This window comes from Pholis gunnellus (genome assembly GCF_910591455.1).
Source record: "Pholis gunnellus genome assembly, chromosome: 2".
Lineage (NCBI taxonomy): Eukaryota > Metazoa > Chordata > Actinopteri > Perciformes > Pholidae > Pholis > Pholis gunnellus.
In genome coordinates this window covers 14,296,110-14,313,402 of record NC_136536.1, presented here as the reverse complement: position 1 = coordinate 14,313,402, position 17,293 = coordinate 14,296,110, and the positions used below count along the sequence as shown (strand labels likewise).

The 17,293-nt window shown below is 42.7% G+C and overlaps 3 protein-coding genes across 3 annotated transcripts; all 3 read right to left on the bottom strand.

Moving 5' to 3' along the window:
* Positions 1 to 623: 623 nt before the first annotated feature.
* On the bottom strand, positions 624 to 4,209 carry fance (FA complementation group E). The gene is made up of 10 exons (XM_079167563.1): positions 3,976 to 4,209; positions 3,062 to 3,620; positions 2,887 to 2,931; positions 2,745 to 2,801; positions 2,200 to 2,343; positions 2,000 to 2,123; positions 1,723 to 1,798; positions 1,538 to 1,604; positions 1,305 to 1,430; positions 624 to 1,213 (listed from the first exon to the last, which is right to left on the bottom strand). Exons 1-10 carry the CDS (start codon positions 4,173 to 4,175, stop codon positions 1,109 to 1,111), a joined length of 1,503 nt encoding a protein of 500 aa, XP_079023689.1. The 5' UTR covers positions 4,176 to 4,209; the 3' UTR covers positions 624 to 1,108.
* A 903-nt stretch (positions 4,210 to 5,112) lies between these two features.
* Positions 5,113 to 7,234, bottom strand: mkrn4 (makorin, ring finger protein, 4; the record flags this gene model as incomplete). Its single annotated transcript, XM_079176142.1, has 8 exons — positions 5,113 to 5,274; positions 5,373 to 5,472; positions 5,974 to 6,081; positions 6,171 to 6,421; positions 6,523 to 6,611; positions 6,687 to 6,928; positions 7,032 to 7,160; positions 7,215 to 7,234. 8 exons carry the CDS (start codon positions 7,232 to 7,234, stop codon positions 5,113 to 5,115), a joined length of 1,101 nt encoding a protein of 366 aa, XP_079032268.1.
* A 591-nt stretch (positions 7,235 to 7,825) lies between these two features.
* On the bottom strand, positions 7,826 to 15,983 carry ppardb (peroxisome proliferator-activated receptor delta b). Its single transcript, XM_079179965.1, has 8 exons — positions 15,635 to 15,983; positions 13,680 to 14,045; positions 12,967 to 13,118; positions 12,698 to 12,836; positions 11,948 to 12,150; positions 11,501 to 11,707; positions 11,154 to 11,397; positions 7,826 to 10,501 (listed from the first exon to the last, which is right to left on the bottom strand). Exons 2-8 carry the CDS (start codon positions 13,984 to 13,986, stop codon positions 10,254 to 10,256), a joined length of 1,500 nt encoding a protein of 499 aa, XP_079036091.1. The 5' UTR covers positions 13,987 to 14,045; positions 15,635 to 15,983; the 3' UTR covers positions 7,826 to 10,253.
* Positions 15,984 to 17,293: the final 1,310 nt, after the last annotated feature.

The following is a 17,293-nucleotide window of genomic DNA, read 5'->3' as shown; positions in this document are numbered from 1 at the left end:
GATTATAAAACAAAGAATTAGTAATGTAGGCGCTTCCCAAACCATTAGGATCATTATAAACAAACATAAGAATGTTAAAAAGAATCCAATAAGACACTGGGAGCCAGTGAAGGTTCAAACTGGTGCAGTGCTCTCTTTCTTGTTCTAGTTCAAACCTTGCAGCTGAGTTCCAAATTAATAGCTTTTCAATGGATTGCTTTTGAATATCTGTGAAGAGAGTATTACAGTAGTCTAATCTACTGGAAATAAAAGCATGAACAGGAATGGGAAGAATCTTGGGGTCCCTTTTTGTAATACCTGGACTCAATTTGACTGCTTTGGCAGTTTACTTATTTCTTTTGTGTCTTTGGCACGTGGTTAAGATGCATTTTTCTCAGTTACTTGAATTCCCCCCGTTGTGTGTGTATGTTTGGTTGTGGGCATTGATTTTTGTGGGATTTATTCATTTACATTTTTTTTAATAAAAATACAAAACATTGAAAAATGCATGAACAAGAAATACCTCAAAAGACAAATGCTCTATTTTAAGGTAGAGTCCTTTATTAAAAATCATACAGAACGGTACAGAAGCAAACCAAACCAATTTACTTCAAGTACTAAAATTAAAAGTATTCATGCAGCAGAATAGCCTTCGACAGTTTTGTATTATTACATATAGTATATCACGTAATACAGATGCCTTGACATACAAGCAGGATTTTAGTGTTTAAGATGGACGAGGTGAAGATAATTCTCATCACATAATATATAATACTGCATCTTATTTTACAAGATTATGACATTTTGTATGTAATCAGAATCTACAGGCAAACCAGTTACTGTTGCTCTCAAATAATTGTATTGGGAGTAAAAGGTTAAATATTTCCCACTGAAATGTAGCGCAGGAGAAAATACTAAATGTAAGTATTCAGGACAAGGACCTCAATGTTTGCAAGTACAGTCGTTGAATAAATATATTTCTTAAAGACTTGACTCAGGGGGGAGTTGTGATAATTTTCTGTGTCAACCTGTTGGAATGAGGCGCTTCATTTTCAAGCAAATATTGCCAAGAGATGGACAAGAACGTATTCAAACAGTTTTATTAACGTACATTAAGACAGAAGAAAGTTCACGTGTGTGTGATTCTTTTCAAAGCAGCTTGGAGAGACTTTTTCAGGAAGGTCTCATTTACCATCAGGCAACCTTGCAGGGAGTGTTTGTGAGCGGCCGTCACCTGGAGAAACATGGATACACATGCAGAAAGGTTACAAACACCATTTCATGTATTGCTCTGCCATTATGCATGACACCATGTACAAACTTACATGACTGTTGTATTTGGTGAGGACCGTTAGCATCATTTTTGCAAACTTCACAGACTTCGTGAATTGAGGACCCTGGCTGAGGAGCTGTTCGCTGAACTGTGTGAACAGTTCTTCACTGAAGTCAGGCTGAAGAAACGAAAACAGAGAAAAAACGGCAACTCAATAACAATGAATATTAGGACTACGTGGCCTTGCAGCACTTTCACCACGAATTAAACAACCAGTCATCTTACCTTGGAGTCTAGCAAGCTGTGGATAACGGAGAGCACAGCCTCACTCCAAGATATTTTGAATATCATTCTGGAGGGGGGGGGGGTAAAAAGGACTGCATAAACACTCAACCATAAGAGTCTGTTGCGTTTTGTGCTTCTTTGACTTATTACTGCTGTAAAAACATTATTTAAATGTTTAATCTCACTGAAGCACCAGCAGTCTGTAATGGGAATCCAGACAGCCTTCTATCAGTCTGTTCAGCAGCTCAGCCTGCGAGTTCCCTGAAAACAAAGTTCAAAACAGAGGATCAGTTGGACCAAGAGGTGAGGAACAAGGTCATACCTTCAAAGCATCTGTTCTGTTTCTACTTACTTCAACCAGGACACTGAATCCATGCCAGCTGCTCTGTAACTTACCGACTCTGAGCCCCCTGCAACAGGCAATGCTAACAACCCTCAGTCGTAGCTCAACCCTTTCCTCACCTATGTTCTTTTCCTCTAGAACTGGTCCGATCAGAGCGTGGCACACTGGTCTGGGATAGCGGCTGCACAGCGACATCACTGCAGTGACTAAACACCTGGAGGCCGGTTCCGACAGGGACAGGACCTGCGATAGAGATGATATCCCGTCAGTCTCAAACGCAGCAACACATTTTCCATACTTTGCATATCCAGTGATGGACCTTCTGCAGCAGGAGGCTCCTGATGAGTGTTGCTGCCGTGCTGTAGCTGAAGTCAAGAGCAGGAGCCAAAATACTGCTGCACAGGTTAGGCAGAGTTTGCTCCGGCAAGTCAGGAAAACTCAGCATGCTGCAGAACACCTCCACCTAAACAGGAGAGGGCGAGATGTGAAATTAGACCTTTTAGACCCCATCAGCACGCAAAAGACTGTCGAGTGTAGCTGCAAAGCACAACAAGCTAAAGTCACCAGTGGTACAAACGCTGTTTATAGTCGGTTTCTCCAATGTGTTTCTTATATTCCAGATGTTACACATTCAGAGACATCTGCACAATGTAATACCAAGTCTGAAATACCTACTACCTTTGTGAAACTTATGTTCAATGATTAGTCGACTCAACTCGATCACAATTTCTGAGCCTTTATTTGTATTGGTGTGTGTCAGTGTATTAAAATATGTATCATAATTTGTTTCCTCACCTTTATAGTTCAGTTTACACTACAGACTCTAATGCAGGGGTTAAACATGGTTAAAAGATGTTGACATACTTGGCTGGGGTCACAGTCGTTTAACACTTTGAACACCTCCATTGAGATCTGGTCCCACTGCAAACAGATTATCATCATTATTATTAGAATAACAAATGTCACTCTGTCCGTGCTGGCTAGAAGAAAGATGATATATTCTTACCTCTGTCTGACTTTCCAGTAATTCTTTTATTTGAAGAACAGAGACCTAAAAAACCCCCACAAAAATAGAAAAGGTTTTGGTAACTTAATGGAATAAATAATGTAATTGTTAAATAGATGTACATTTTGGTGAAGAAGGGATAGATTAAGCCTGCTGATAGAAGTATGGTCTCTACCTTTATATGTTCAGGCAGAGCGTCACCTGGACCGTCTGGTGCTGGCTGCAGATCTTCATCAAGCGTTTCTGCTGGAGCAGCACTTTCTGATGTTTGCTCTTTTGCACTCCGTTCATCACCACAGACATCCATCTTCAGCCGTTTACTCCACTGTCCCGTTTCCTCACAATCTGAGTCCAGCATGACAAAGCTGCCCTTTCTTTTCCGTTGTGTCCTCAGCTCTGATGAACCAGATGCATGTTGAGAATCAGAGTTCACCGTTGGACCGCTGAGGCACGCGGCCCATCCTCCGGTCCCAGCAAAACCAACCAAACGCTGGGACAGCTCCTTGAGCCTCTGGCTGCACGGTGGCGTGCACAGAGGGGGGTCGTGGTGGGTCCCAGTGGTTCTCTCCAGCTGTCTAACCAGAGCGATGACCCAGGGGCTCGGATGAGGGTCCTGGGTGAGGCATTTGAGGAGACGAAGCACAGCGGGCCGAGGAAGAACCGAGTGGACCAGATAGATGAAGGAGAGCAGGTTGTGTTTAAATAATGCTGGGAACAGGCATACCAGGGGTTCACTAGAACAGGTGAGGGGGAAAGAATTGGTGTGAGGCATAGGGATGTGACGTAATACGGTAGATGTGCACCATTTGTCTTATGGCACTTAAGAGGATCAAAGCACGACTTCTCAGACAGAAAGTTGCATACAGGCTCACAGTGGTGGGGCATATTTCTAAGTACTAATTCAACATATAACAGTGGAATGTTATTTTGACATTTGCGTGCTATGACGAGTTAAAATGTCTGCACTCATTTCTACATTGAAGGTTCCTACACTTGTTAGCCGTTTCGAGGATAACAACCTGCGTCCCCTCTTCTCACTCCCGAATAGACGTTACACGTGTTTGACAGAAACCTGCTGCGGTTACTCACACAGTTAGCGGCTGGGCTTCAGTCTGCGGACATGTTACTTCGTCTTGGCACAGCGTTTCCATGAAGGGACACAGGGACATGTCCGGGTTGACTCGCTGCTGCCTGTGGAAGACGTCCAGAGCTCTGAGAGCACCGGAGGTTCCACACAGCAGCGACCGAACCAGCAGCTTAGACTGCCCGTCGAAGCGACTCACAAACATGCTGCCGGGTGAACTTTTACACAGCGCCCGCAACTGTGAAAGTAGCCGCCCCGCCGGTTCTGTTGACACGTCTTCTTCGCGAGTGTCACTTCACGAAGTTTGTGCTCCAGACCTCCACCTAGTGGTGAAACTCAGAAGCAACAGGTTCTATCCTCTCAAAGTAAATCTCACCCGTTTATACCTGCAAACGCGTAAATAAAAAGAAAGAGCACGAAACACCTTTTCAGTGAGAAATTTTGTGAAGCCATTTTTTATTTTCTGTGTACAAGTACAACTTGTTTAAAAAGAAATAAAAACTTACATTTCATATTCTTGCCAAATCTAGGGGAAAAGAGTCTTATGACTTGAGGCAGTAGGGGACATTAGCAAGAAGGGGTACAGCATACTTTTTATCTAGACAATTAAAACTACAATCCACACTTTAAAAATATCAAAATGGTGCAAATTGCTAGGAGAGAAGTCAGAATTGAGCACTCCTATTAATTAGAGGTCATGGGAAAATTAACAACATGTTCGAAGCACTATGGCCACAGGAGATCAAGAAATACAAACAGGCCACAATATCATTAGACAGATGCATCACATCTGGGATGCTCACATCTGTTACAGGGGCAAATAACCATGTGCCACAGAGAGCCAAGAGTACACCTACTCATTACCTAACAAACTGTAGCAGGTGACTTCACAAGTTAGTTCCTCTCTGGCTGCGCTTGCTGCTAGTCAGTAAAATCACCTGCTGTAGTGCGACTGTAATTTAAAACTAACACACAGGGCCCTCAATGGTGCAGGGTTGACATCCTGAATCTTGATCACAGTTCTCAAGATAAGATTTCTATACTGACAGATCGGTCAAAACACAGCCATATATTCTTCGGGGGGCAATTTAATAACTAAGATCCCATTCAGTGGTTTCAGGCACTGACGAGATGGAAAAGGCTCAGAAACCATACTCCTCAGATAGGTAAAAAGGAAAGCCAACGCCGTCTTCAATGTCATCTTCATCATCATCATCAGCAGCGTTGTGGTCCCCGAGAACGGTCATGGCTACGAAAAGATTAATTAAATCTACACCATCGTAGTCTTCATCTTCTGTATAATACTGTTGAGCAAGAAATAAATGTAAAGGATGAGTAAACTCATAGCTCACCCATACCAGTGGTGGTGAGAACTGGATAACATAACAGGGATTATATTTACCGGAAATGACCTGCGAGGTGCACGTTTATCATGCCGATAAAGGCACTCCGTCTTGAAGGGACAGTATCCGCATCGGGTGTAGTAATTGCATCTTTTCTTACTAGAGTCATGAGACACGACCGAACAGGAAGGGGTTTTAGTCGCATGTGGGCATTTCTCAAAACAAATTGCAAGATCAGCATCAACTATAACTTCAAATACTAAAAAGGCAAAACTGCATGGAAAAAGGAAAGTTGGCTTAACATGTTTGTTTTTATATTGCAGTCCCATTTTGTAATCATTACCAATGTAGGACCTTCAGTATACATAATAGACAGAGTTCTACTGTGACAATACATTTTAATCCAATCAGGGCAAGTCTTACAGGCCGCAGAGAAATGTGTCACATCTCTCTGAAGCACTTCCTGTTAAAACATGTTAAGACAGATCATCGTGTTGCTTTACACCTCAAGAAGGCTCGCTACCCGTTATGGATAGTGAGAACGGTGTCTGGCTTCAGATGAGGAGTCCAGCTGGAGGGGCATGTCCAGTATGAAGAACAGGTTAGACCTTCGGCCGGGCTGTAGCGTTTAGTGCTGCTATCAAAATGTTCACAACATACCTGAATTTCTCTTTGAAGGCAGCAATTAGGCGTTCCTTTGCTTGTCCTTCAACCCAGTGTTTGTTTGGCACATAAAACGCAGATCTCACGCGACACTGTGGGCAGCTCCTTGGGAATAATAATTAAACACTGACGTCAAATCCTTTACACGCGGCGTCAGATGCAGTTAAATATTAAAATATTTGACTTGAACCTACTTTACCACATCCGGCCCGAGGTCTTTCGTTTTCCTCCAGGTCATGATGCATTGTAAACAGAAGGAGTGATTGCAGTTGGGCAAGATTCCAAAAACATGGTTTCTTGGATCCGTCTTTTCATACACCTTGTCCATGCAGATGCCACAGGTCACATTTTGACTCTGGAGGAAGGCCTCCATTTCCTCCGTATTCCCTCGGGTACTAAAGGCCGCAGCAGCTGCACCGTCCTCTATTGTCTCATTGGAAGTCTCCTGGACACAGAAACTTTAAAGTCAGCAACAGCCTCCTGGGTTCAATTTTGGCTTGATTCACCAACATGCCCTGTATAAAGAACACTTATAATCAAGCAAACCTGCTCATTTCTTCCTTCACATGCACATGCTTGAGCAGCTTCTGAACTCTGGACCGATTCCCACGAGGCAGTGAGAGGAGTGTTGGCATCTGACAAGAAAAGCATAAGTAAAGTATGGAGAAATGCTAACTAAAGGCAGCGTCGTCCGTGAAAACATTTAATACCTTGTGATTGTTCCTCAGCAATATCTGCAGCCAGGGGCCCAGTGTTGTGCAGAGGATTTGGGATATTAACCACCAACTGTGGTCTGTTGTACGCCGGCCTGGACAGCACGTCAGCCTGCAGGAGAGCCGGCTCTGATCCTCTTCTGTCAGGTGGAGTGTAAGCCACACTAGAGGAAAACGTAGGCACTGAACCTCTTCTACCTGCAACAGCTGCTACAACTTCAGGTAGGACATGGAGATACCTAGCGGTGGGAAACAGTCAAGCGCTAAGGTAATCCGTGTGCATGACATATTCTCTCATTTAATTACATATAACCGAGGGATGAGCGGATAAAAAGAGCGTACCTGCAGCATTCACCATACCAGCATCCACCTTTCTGAAAGTACCTGCATATTTGGACTGGTGGTATAACTGGCCATTCATGTCGGTAACTGCATCTTGGACCAAATCTGCAAGAGCCATTGATGAAACGCCTGTGATGAAAAGGGAGGAGAGTGAACTTCTGCCAAAAGCAGCAGGTTTCTTACATGGCTGAGGCAATGGGCATCATTCATTATTCAGAGTGTGAGGCTATCTCAGCCTCACCTGTGTCAACACCTGAGAGCTCTGCTTTATGGCCCCGAGTCGGTCAAGTCACAGAGCTGAGAAGTTGACTTTAAAGTCTTCATTTTGTGTGAAATCCTCTAGTCTCCGTTCAGTAATAGCAAATATTTAGAAGCAGTTACAAAAAGCATAACATAAAAAAATATAAGCATGTAACGTTAACTTAAACGAATGGAAAAAAATTTAGTTAGGACCAGTTAGTGGAACTAGAAATACAGAACTGTGAACGTTAACCCGACCGTTTGACTTAACGTTACAGTTAACGATAGTCCTACGAAGTGAGACTCTAACGTTATATACACACACAAGTTACCGTTAATTTAGTAAGTTATGTCCGGAGAGTTTAATTTAATGACAATTGATTTTAATATTAAATGTGTGCGATAGATGAAGTTAAGCACGGGGTTGCCAATAACTGACATGGTATTTTAACTGTCAACAACGCTTACCTGCTTCCTTTAAACCTGTACACACGTTTCCTTTTCAAATGACTCTACACACCAACACTCAAAACAACCACTAAAAAAGTACACTTTTCTTGTTTTATTAACAAAATTTAAATCGGGAAAAGTCACTTTTTCCTTCTACTTTCTTCTACTTCAAAAGTAGCGCAGCTTGTCGTTGGAACTCATGAACAAGTTGTCTTCGTAACGTTTCTGAAGATCAGAGCGACTGCTTCCCCATTATTTGTGCACTTTCATTGATTATCATACAATCAGCCTCCGCTTACCTACAGATACTTGCATTACGGACCAAGTCCATCCTCCGTGTGTTTTGAGCATGCCACTGCTCACCCTCCATACCTAAATAGTCACCAGCCGGCTCCTCGCACCAATCAACGTAGCAACGAGCCAATAGAAACGAGACGTTGACGTGACGTATTCCAAATTCCAATTAATGTGTGTGAACGAGCCCAACGTTTAATTAGTGACGTAATCATACCAGTCACGTGCCTTCGACATGACTCTGTCTCTCTATTAAAAAAAAAATAAGTAGAACATGAGCGTGATTTCTAATACAAGTTTATAAGTGAGATGTAACTAAACTAGATCTGCAGATATTTTACATGTGACTATAAGGACGAAATTATTTCAAGTCTTATTTTGTGAACAAATAGGTCAATCCCAATCACTCAGACAGGCATTGAGGTAGCTTACATCAACTTTTTTGGTGTACTTTCTCGCTTTATCCATCCACACCCTTTTTGCTATGTTGGATCACCAGCACATCAGCCAATAATATCAAATTGTTTTTGCCACGTGTATCAATAGCAGGAATTAAGGCAACAATAAAGAAAAAAAAATGTCAGCGATCAGAGGAAACAGTGAAATAATGTCACAGATCATACATTAGAGGTAGATAGGGATCAAGACAGATTAAGAGCACGAGAGGAGATTTCTGAAGGAGGACTGTGTGTGCACCGGTGCTGACATGCTGATGTCCATTCAGAGTCAAGACGGTGGGAAGTCCTGCAGAATAGGAGGGGAAGAAAAACAGTTGGAGACTTGTGATTGTTGGCTCCAGTATTGTAAGGCTGTTACACTCTGTGGCTCTCCTAACAAATCACACTGTACACAAAGAGGATGGTGATCTAGGACCGTGGCTCTATCTTGTGTGAATACATGATACGCTGGATGCTGATTTCTTATCATAGACTTTCCCAATAATGACAAATGTGGTACAGTATGCTGGTTTTAGGTAAATCCCGCTAAGGTGTGAAATCCAAATTCCTTATCAAGGAAACGTTTGTTGGTATGCTCGACAATATATTTGGTGCAACCTAAACTAAACAGGGAAGCATGTAACATGAAAAAAACACATGTACTTATTAATACATAAAACAAGATGATAATTCATGTTTTGCCCTTACAAATATGATTCAACAATTACAAATAATTGGTAACATAATTACATAAACTACCCTTAAAATGCTAAACCTTAAAATGGCAAATTCATGATCATTTGCATGTTAAAAAAAGAAGAAAGAAAAAACAGAACATGCGGTCCCTTGAACTTCAATGGGTTATGAGTTTATAGTGTCAGTTTAGAGACTAAATCTATGCAGCATAGTCCATTAGTTACCACTTGGGTAGATGGCTTTAGGACAAAACCTTTATGACTTGGATCTCTGCATTTATTGAAAAATGAAACGGTATTGCACAGTCAGCTGCTTTGAGAGAGCTCTACACTGCTGGAGCCAGCCCAGTTTGTGTTCTATTAACCAAATGGCAAAGTAGCGGTCGTTGAAGACGGTCATGATGATGATGATGATGATGTAAACAAAAACCAAATTTGTGCACGTTCAGCTTTACCAAAAGTCTTGAGAACAATCACTCTATCAAAGACATCGGCATCAAAATAAACTCTTGCACGGTACAAACGTTACGGCTCTTCTCTAGTTCTACTATGCCATTGGTGGAAGAACCCGAAAGTAGCTCCCTTCACAAACACAGAGCTGAGGGGGAGTGAGGAGAAACTCTCTAGAAACTGCTCTGGGGTCAGCTTTGCTATTAGAATGTAACAGGAGCAGCCTCGGTGAGAAAACAAAATCCCTCTCTCTCTGTTAAGTGACCGTTGTGGGAAACTAGGACTTTCAGCAAATGATTCCAGATGCTCATCTTACTTACACACACACACACACACACACACACACACACACACACACACACACACACACACACACACACACACACACACACACACACACACACACACACACACACACACACACACACACACACACACACACACACACACCTACACACCTACACACCCACATAACTGTGCTGAGGGTAATGCTGACATTGAGAAGACTTTCCTGATTGTGTTAGCCCTGCCACGTTACTTTGCCTCATCTGCATGTTAAAATCCATGCCCGTACGTGGAACAGTGCTTGTACTGAATGCAGTGTAGTATCATGAAGGTTAATTCAGTCTGTAACAGCAAGTCTGTGCTGGGGAATACTAATACATGTCTTTGTAGATCTCCTGTAGTAGAGGGTGGAGCGAGGTCTCCGACTCAGTCTTTTTGATCTTTTGGACGAGCTGAACGTTCTCAGTAACTAGCTGACGAAGGTCGGCCATCTTCTGCAGCAGCTTGGGGAAGAGGTAGGCTGAGTCCGAATGGTTTGCTTGTAGGTGGAGGTCCAGGGCCTGGAGGATGTTGTCCTGACTCTGCTCCACCTGCTTCACGTTCATTAGCCCGGGACGATCTGAAGAAGAAGAAGAAGAAGAAGAAGAAGAAGAAGAAGAAGAAGAAGAAGAAGAAGGGACACCTTATGATGAGTCATACTTTACGCAAAGCAAACATACAGGGTTTCTGCAGGGTTCACCAAGTTAAATTTAAGATGTTTTATTCCTTTCTAATGACACATAGAAAGACATTTAACAACTGTTTCAAACCCGACAGACCAAAGTATGAAAGTATGATGGAAAACCAGCAGGGACAAAATGGAAGAGATAATAAATTTAATATAGAATATAGAACTAATTTCTAAAGATATAATTCATAGAATTAATGCAACCTGGACCCAGAATAAGCGGCATAAAAATGAATGGTTGGATTAACCAATTAAAAAAAAGATGAATTCATTTAAGTTGATGTCTAACAGTCTAACAGCTTCCTGGCAGTGAGAGTGTTTGCTTCAGGTCTTATGGTGCTTTCTGACTACACATGTCATGACTGACATTACTGAGAATGTATTTAAGATGTTTGTATATAAAGTGTAAGGTGGTTTTAGACCCTCTTCAGAGGACACTATTAATGAAATACTTTTGAAGACTTCTCAAGACCTGCAGATACCTTGAACACAAAAAGCAAATATGACACTCTTCATACTTTACTAGAAAAACCTTCAATCTCACCTCCACAGAGAATAATGGCAGCAACAAACAGGGCCAGGTCACTGTCATCCAGCTCCAGAGCGTTAAACTTGACCGCAAACTCAAACTTGGGCTCCATGATCTCACTGAAGGGCTTTCTTAAGCTGCGCAGGAACTCCCTGGTCACAAAGCCTTTACCATTGGCCACCAACAGTCCATCTTTGTTCATGAGAGAGGGCAGCATGGCAAATATAGCCTCATGCACACCATACTTCAGCAACGTCACCTGCAGAGAGCACGCAGACAATTGCACATTAGTGCCTAAAAAAAAAAAAAAAACAGCCACATATCCATCATCTTACCGTGGAGCAGAGCAGACGGTCACTCACCTGGTCGTTAAGGTAGAGGTCCACAAAGCCTGGAATGCTCTTGGCAAACTCAGTGAGCTCTCGCACGGTCTCCACGGTGGTGCATTGGCAGCGGTAGAACACATGGACCCCGATCTCCTTGGTGAGGGGCGCACCTTGAATTAACTGGCTCCACACCAAACCCCCTTCTGCCTTCCAGAGAGTGTCCATATCGTAGATCACGAACGGCTGAACGGGAGACAAGAATATATTCATCGGAAATTACCATCGGTTACTTTAAAGACTTGACGATTGACGGATTGGCATAAAACACAAGAATGGATTATATAGCAACAGCTAAACCAGAAGAAGTTAGAGTGATTAAAACAATATAGTATGGAGTTAAGGGTCAGTGTCACAGTTCCCGATTTCCATTTATGAATATATCTGTAAAACCAGTACTAAGCCGTTCTGAGGCTAGAAACGTACCGAGGTGCTGCTGGTTTTGCCCGACAGGATGCTGCGGGCCCTCTTCTTGGTCATAACGAGGTTCTTCAGGTAGGCGGTGTTGACTTGTTTGGCCAAGGTCTTCAGGTCTGAGCCACCTGGTTTGCTGAGGTTCACTTCTTCAGCAAGCAGGCCTGCCACCAGCTTCTTCCTCTCCGCCTCAGGCATACGTCCATATCGGATCGCTGAGCAAACGAACGAACACACACACACACACACACACACACACACACACACACACACACACACACACACACACACACACACACACACACACACACACACACACACACACACACACACACACACACACACCTTATTTTACAGGTTCTTAGTTAGCAAGAAATCTTGATTAGCCATCACCTCGATAACAGCAGAGGAACATGTTTTAAAAGAGCATGAGATGACAGAAACCGTGGTTGTTGTTTTGTCTTGCTAACTGACAGGGTGCACAAACGCATTTCACTCTTCAAGCCTTTATCAATGCAAATCAATAACAAGTTAACATCCACTGGAGCTGGAAGTTCCCTTTCACCCCCGCAAACAAACAAAACAATATGTGAAAAAATTCCAAAGGAGATTAGCAATGGATTGAAATAATTGAGCAGATTTCTTACCCGCTATAGATTGAACCCTAATCTTTGACTTTCAAGTCATGGATTTGTAAAATTATTTTAAATAACATTTAAATTATGGACATGGTTCATTTGCTAAAATATTTTTCGCTCTCACCATCATGCGACATTCCCAAAGAAAGGCACTTCTGAAAGCGACAGTATTGGCACTTGTTACGATTCTTCTTCTGAATCTTGCAGGCGCGCTCACAGCGATCGTATTCCAGTTTCATTCGCACGGTGCGCCGGAAAAAGCCCTGAGTGAGAAACAAAGCAACCGGTTCAGCAACTCCTATCAGACGGCACCAAACTGCCGTTATGGATGTTTTGTAACCTCACTTGGCTATTCTGCCGTGACGGCACACACACACACACCCACACAATTACCTTGCAACCCTCGCAGGCATGCACCCCGTAGTGAAAGCCAGAGGCCTTGTCCCCGCAGACCTTACACTCCACGCTGATCCCAGACCCTGTGCTGTCGTTTTGGCCGAGACGCAGCTGTTCTGACAGCGAGGGCGACGAGGTATGAGACAGGTCTGGGAAAAAAAAAAAGGGGGAAAAGCATGAATACTGACGCGGCAATCTCAAAGATTTTCCGTGAAACAAATGACCGTCAAGTCATTATCTATCGCCGAACGAGGTAGAACAATGATTGAGCCGATTGCCTACTGTTGAAAATATTACAAGATGTATATAATAACAGTATTACAAGCTGGGTGTCTGTGGTGACATTCCTGAATTACAGTCTTTCTCTATTGTATACACACAGAAAAAAGAACTATGTATATCATTTGAATTTGAACAGCCTGTTCACCCTGCTGCCATCTGGCAAGCGTTACTGAAGTATCCGCTGCTGTGCCACCAGACTCCAGAGCAGCTTCTTTCCTCAGAAGCTTCATCCTCCACCCTCCACATATAACATAGTTTGTCTTACATAGCAAAATGGGACTTGTAAAATGAAAATAAATGAACCTATAGCCCATTGTTTCCGCACAAATTTAAATTCTCAATTAACCAGGAACTCTTTTAAGGATTGCCACTTGAATGTCATGCACCATTTCCAACGAATTTCCAGGAAGCAAGTCATGAGGTCGTACCTGTGTAGGTGGAAGCTGCACTGCTTTTTTGCTTGCTGTGATTGTTTTCCTCCTGATCCAGAATCTCTTTCTCTTTTTTCTTCTGGTCCCCTTTCAGGCCTTTAGCGGGAGGAACTACCTCCTTCTCCTCTTCATCATCGCTTTCCTTGGCCTTTAACTCTTGCAGGTCTGACACACTTGTCCCCCCACAGCTGTCTGAACCTCCAAACTCTCCCTCGGGTGGCGTCCACCTGACATCAGCCGAGTCCTGGGGGGATGTGGGCTTGCTGTGGCCGTTCACCCTTTCGCGCTTCTTAGTACCTTCCATGGTTGCAGTTTAAGCTGTCTCAGCGGCTCCCCTCCTGTCACGTTGTCATCATAGTTCCACTATTGAAGAATAAAAGACTTAAAATGAATAATGTGAACATAACATGTGGATATCATACAAAACAACTCTGACCGCTACTTTGCTATTTCATCCAGCATGTGAGTGGTTAACAGTCCAAGACCAGTGACCGCTCACTAGCCCAACCGAGCTTTACGCTCGTCAATACATGTTGCAGAGCAAAGATGCTCACCAAAATGATAAGTTTTTCAGATAAGCACATTCGTAATAATGCGTATCTAGTTTTGTTATTTAGCTTTAGGTTAGTGAATCACTTACAGCTGAAATAAGTGTGACTCTTTGACAGTGTGTTTATTTTCCCCGAGACTGTCCGTTACTACTGGTTGTGTTTGAGCAGCCAGGTAGAACAGCCAAGCTATTGGCTATTAAGTGCCCTAAAAGTGCACATTTTGATAAGGGTGGGTGATAACCATTAAATCCTCTATTATGGTACATGTTATTGATATGATATAGTACATTCTCTGTCAAAAATAATCATTATAGACAGTCAAGAATGTATATTTATGGCAAATGCAGCAAATCTAAAAATGAACAGATGAAGGCACATTAAAGATCACATCAAAATCTAATATAGCCACAAAGCAGTCATTGGTTAGAAACATGCCCACAATGGTCTTCCACAACCAGAGATGTTAAAGGCACAGCCGCCACCCTTTCTTACTCATTTTTATCAGGATAAAATCTAAATTACAAAACGCAGACCTGTACACAAATAAGGGCCCCATTCCCATGAAGACAGAGGGCCCACAGGTCAAGAGTCCTGCTTTAACCACAGCGTCTGGCCTGACATTTACATGTCCTAAACATTTCAGTCTGTTCTCCGCTATCTTAAAAAGTAAACTTTGTCTCTGCTGGAGCTGGGAGACATCTGTATTATTGTTTGTACATTTCCATGGTAGGGTGCACTGTGTACTTGGGTGCTTTAAGGGGACAGGGTGAATGCACTATGTACACATTGAGCAGGTCGAGGGCAGTAGGGGAGAGGGCTTTGATGGTGGGGTTGAATACTTCAATTTACATATTTGCCCCGCGGCCCCCTAGTGGATTAATCCGTGCATGAATGTAACATTAGCTGTGCCCCGGGACTAACACCCACAGTGTGTACTTATTACAGATGTATTAATGTTGTTGTAATAAACATGGCCATTACATTGATGGCCCAAAACGTCACGAAGTTTTCATAATGTTTAGGGATCAACACAGCGCAGGTTGTCTGCTGAGACCTGTCGGCCAGCAGACAACCTGTCACACTAGTTCTCGGAAATATCTGCCCACGTTACTGTGAATGACAGGACTGTAACTGGATACGAGCATTTGAGAAATGAAAAGTCGGCAAAGTTATAAACATGGCTACTGTCAAACTTTTTAACTCAAGAGTGAAAACAATACGATACGGATAGATCGGTTGCTATAGCCTGTCAGCCGTCGAGGAGAGTCGGCACGGCTAGCTAACCTAGCTAGCGCTAGTTAGCTACTAACCTTGAATACTACTACTAGCTGTTAGCGTGGCTGACCCACATTCCCGTGTGTGCCTTTAAATAACGTTAGCAGACTTGCCAAGTTAGCTTACCTCTCCCAATACTGCTGCTGGTTCAGGGGATGTTTACGCTACGAGAAATGTGCCAGGCTAAAATAAACATGGAGCGAAAAACAGTCGCTACAGTCCCATCCAGGATCGATCGGCTGTTGACAAGTTGTGTGAAGTCACAGCAGCAGGAGTGAGCTAGCCGCGGGAGCTAACGTCAGACTGCTAACACAAACTTAGATTGACTCGGGCCTTCGTGTAGCCGACACACCGCTGAGCTCAAAAGAAAAGAAAAAACACTTTTAACACTTTTGTTCGCTACCATATCACATGCAGATAAGCACAGTGAACTAATAATCCCTCCCCGACACACTCCTTGTTGTTCCTAGCTTTGCTTTGCTTCACTCCCCCCCTCTCTCCTCCTCCTCCATCGTCACATGCCAGGACAACACAGCGCCCCCCTCCTCTCCACACGCACGCGCACACCTCCCCCCCCCCCCCCCGCGCACGCACGCACGCAAACCCTCACACCAGGCTGGATCCACCAAACAGCTTTCTGGAGAGTCAAGGTCTCTCCTATAATTATGCGCTGTTGTTTCTGTAACGTGGACATTTATTTTGGATCCGCACTGATACTGAAAAGCCTTCATCATTTCTGCAAAAAATAAAACGTTCTAGTCCTTTAGGGCCAATTGTTGATTTGGTTTGAAATCAATTGACTTCATTAGATAGGATTGGACTGCAAGACAAAACACAAAATGAGAAACAAAATGTATTTATCTAATGATTTTTCCAGCCAAATTGTACATACCAACCAGGCAAAGCAAGAAGCACACTGTGCAGCTTAATATCATTATGTTTAATTATATTGACTGCTTGGCAAGTCAACATAATTTAAGTATAAATTGACGTAATAAGCGAATTAAAGGAAAACTTGGGTTTTAGTTTCATTGCTCGGGCCAGTTCTATCAGTTATGATAACATTTTACTAAAAATAGGTATTGCTGAGATCTGGTAACAATACATTACGTGTAATGAAGAGAAATAAATCCAGTTTTCAGACTTTTATTATTTCATTGTGCATATTTCTATTTTTTCCTAAATTAATTTGTGGTTAATATATTCATTACACGGTAATCCTGGGGTCCATCATAGGAATAAATTGGGGGCTTAGCAGCTGTTTTTTGCTCTTGGCCACACTGGCAGGTTAACCCGGCCATGCATTTGAATTTGGTTTTACTGTAACTCTCTTAAATCTGGATAATATGAATTATTGTATAGCAGAGCCAAAAATAGTCCCCAAAAAAAGGGGGAAAAAACTGTGAATGCTTGCAGGTAAAACAGATGTTGACAACGCGTCTTTAAAAAAACACTAACGGATTCTAAAAATCAATCCAGAAGACATGTAGTTTGCTCTGTGTGTCAGCGGATGTCCCTGTTAACTCATACGTGCCGACTTCTGTTTGTGAGAGCCGTCAAATTAATCATCGATGACACATTTTAACCCAGAACAAATGACGTGGACTCAATTTCAAACTAAAGCGGATGTGCAGTTTGAAAATTCAGCAGTGTGGGTTTCAGTGTGCTCCATTCTGAGGTCTTTGTAATTAAAATGTCACCTTTCTTATAACTTAATACACTTACCTATTTCAAATAATTGATATGGGGGCACATAATTTAACACAGGAAAGATACAGGCAGAAA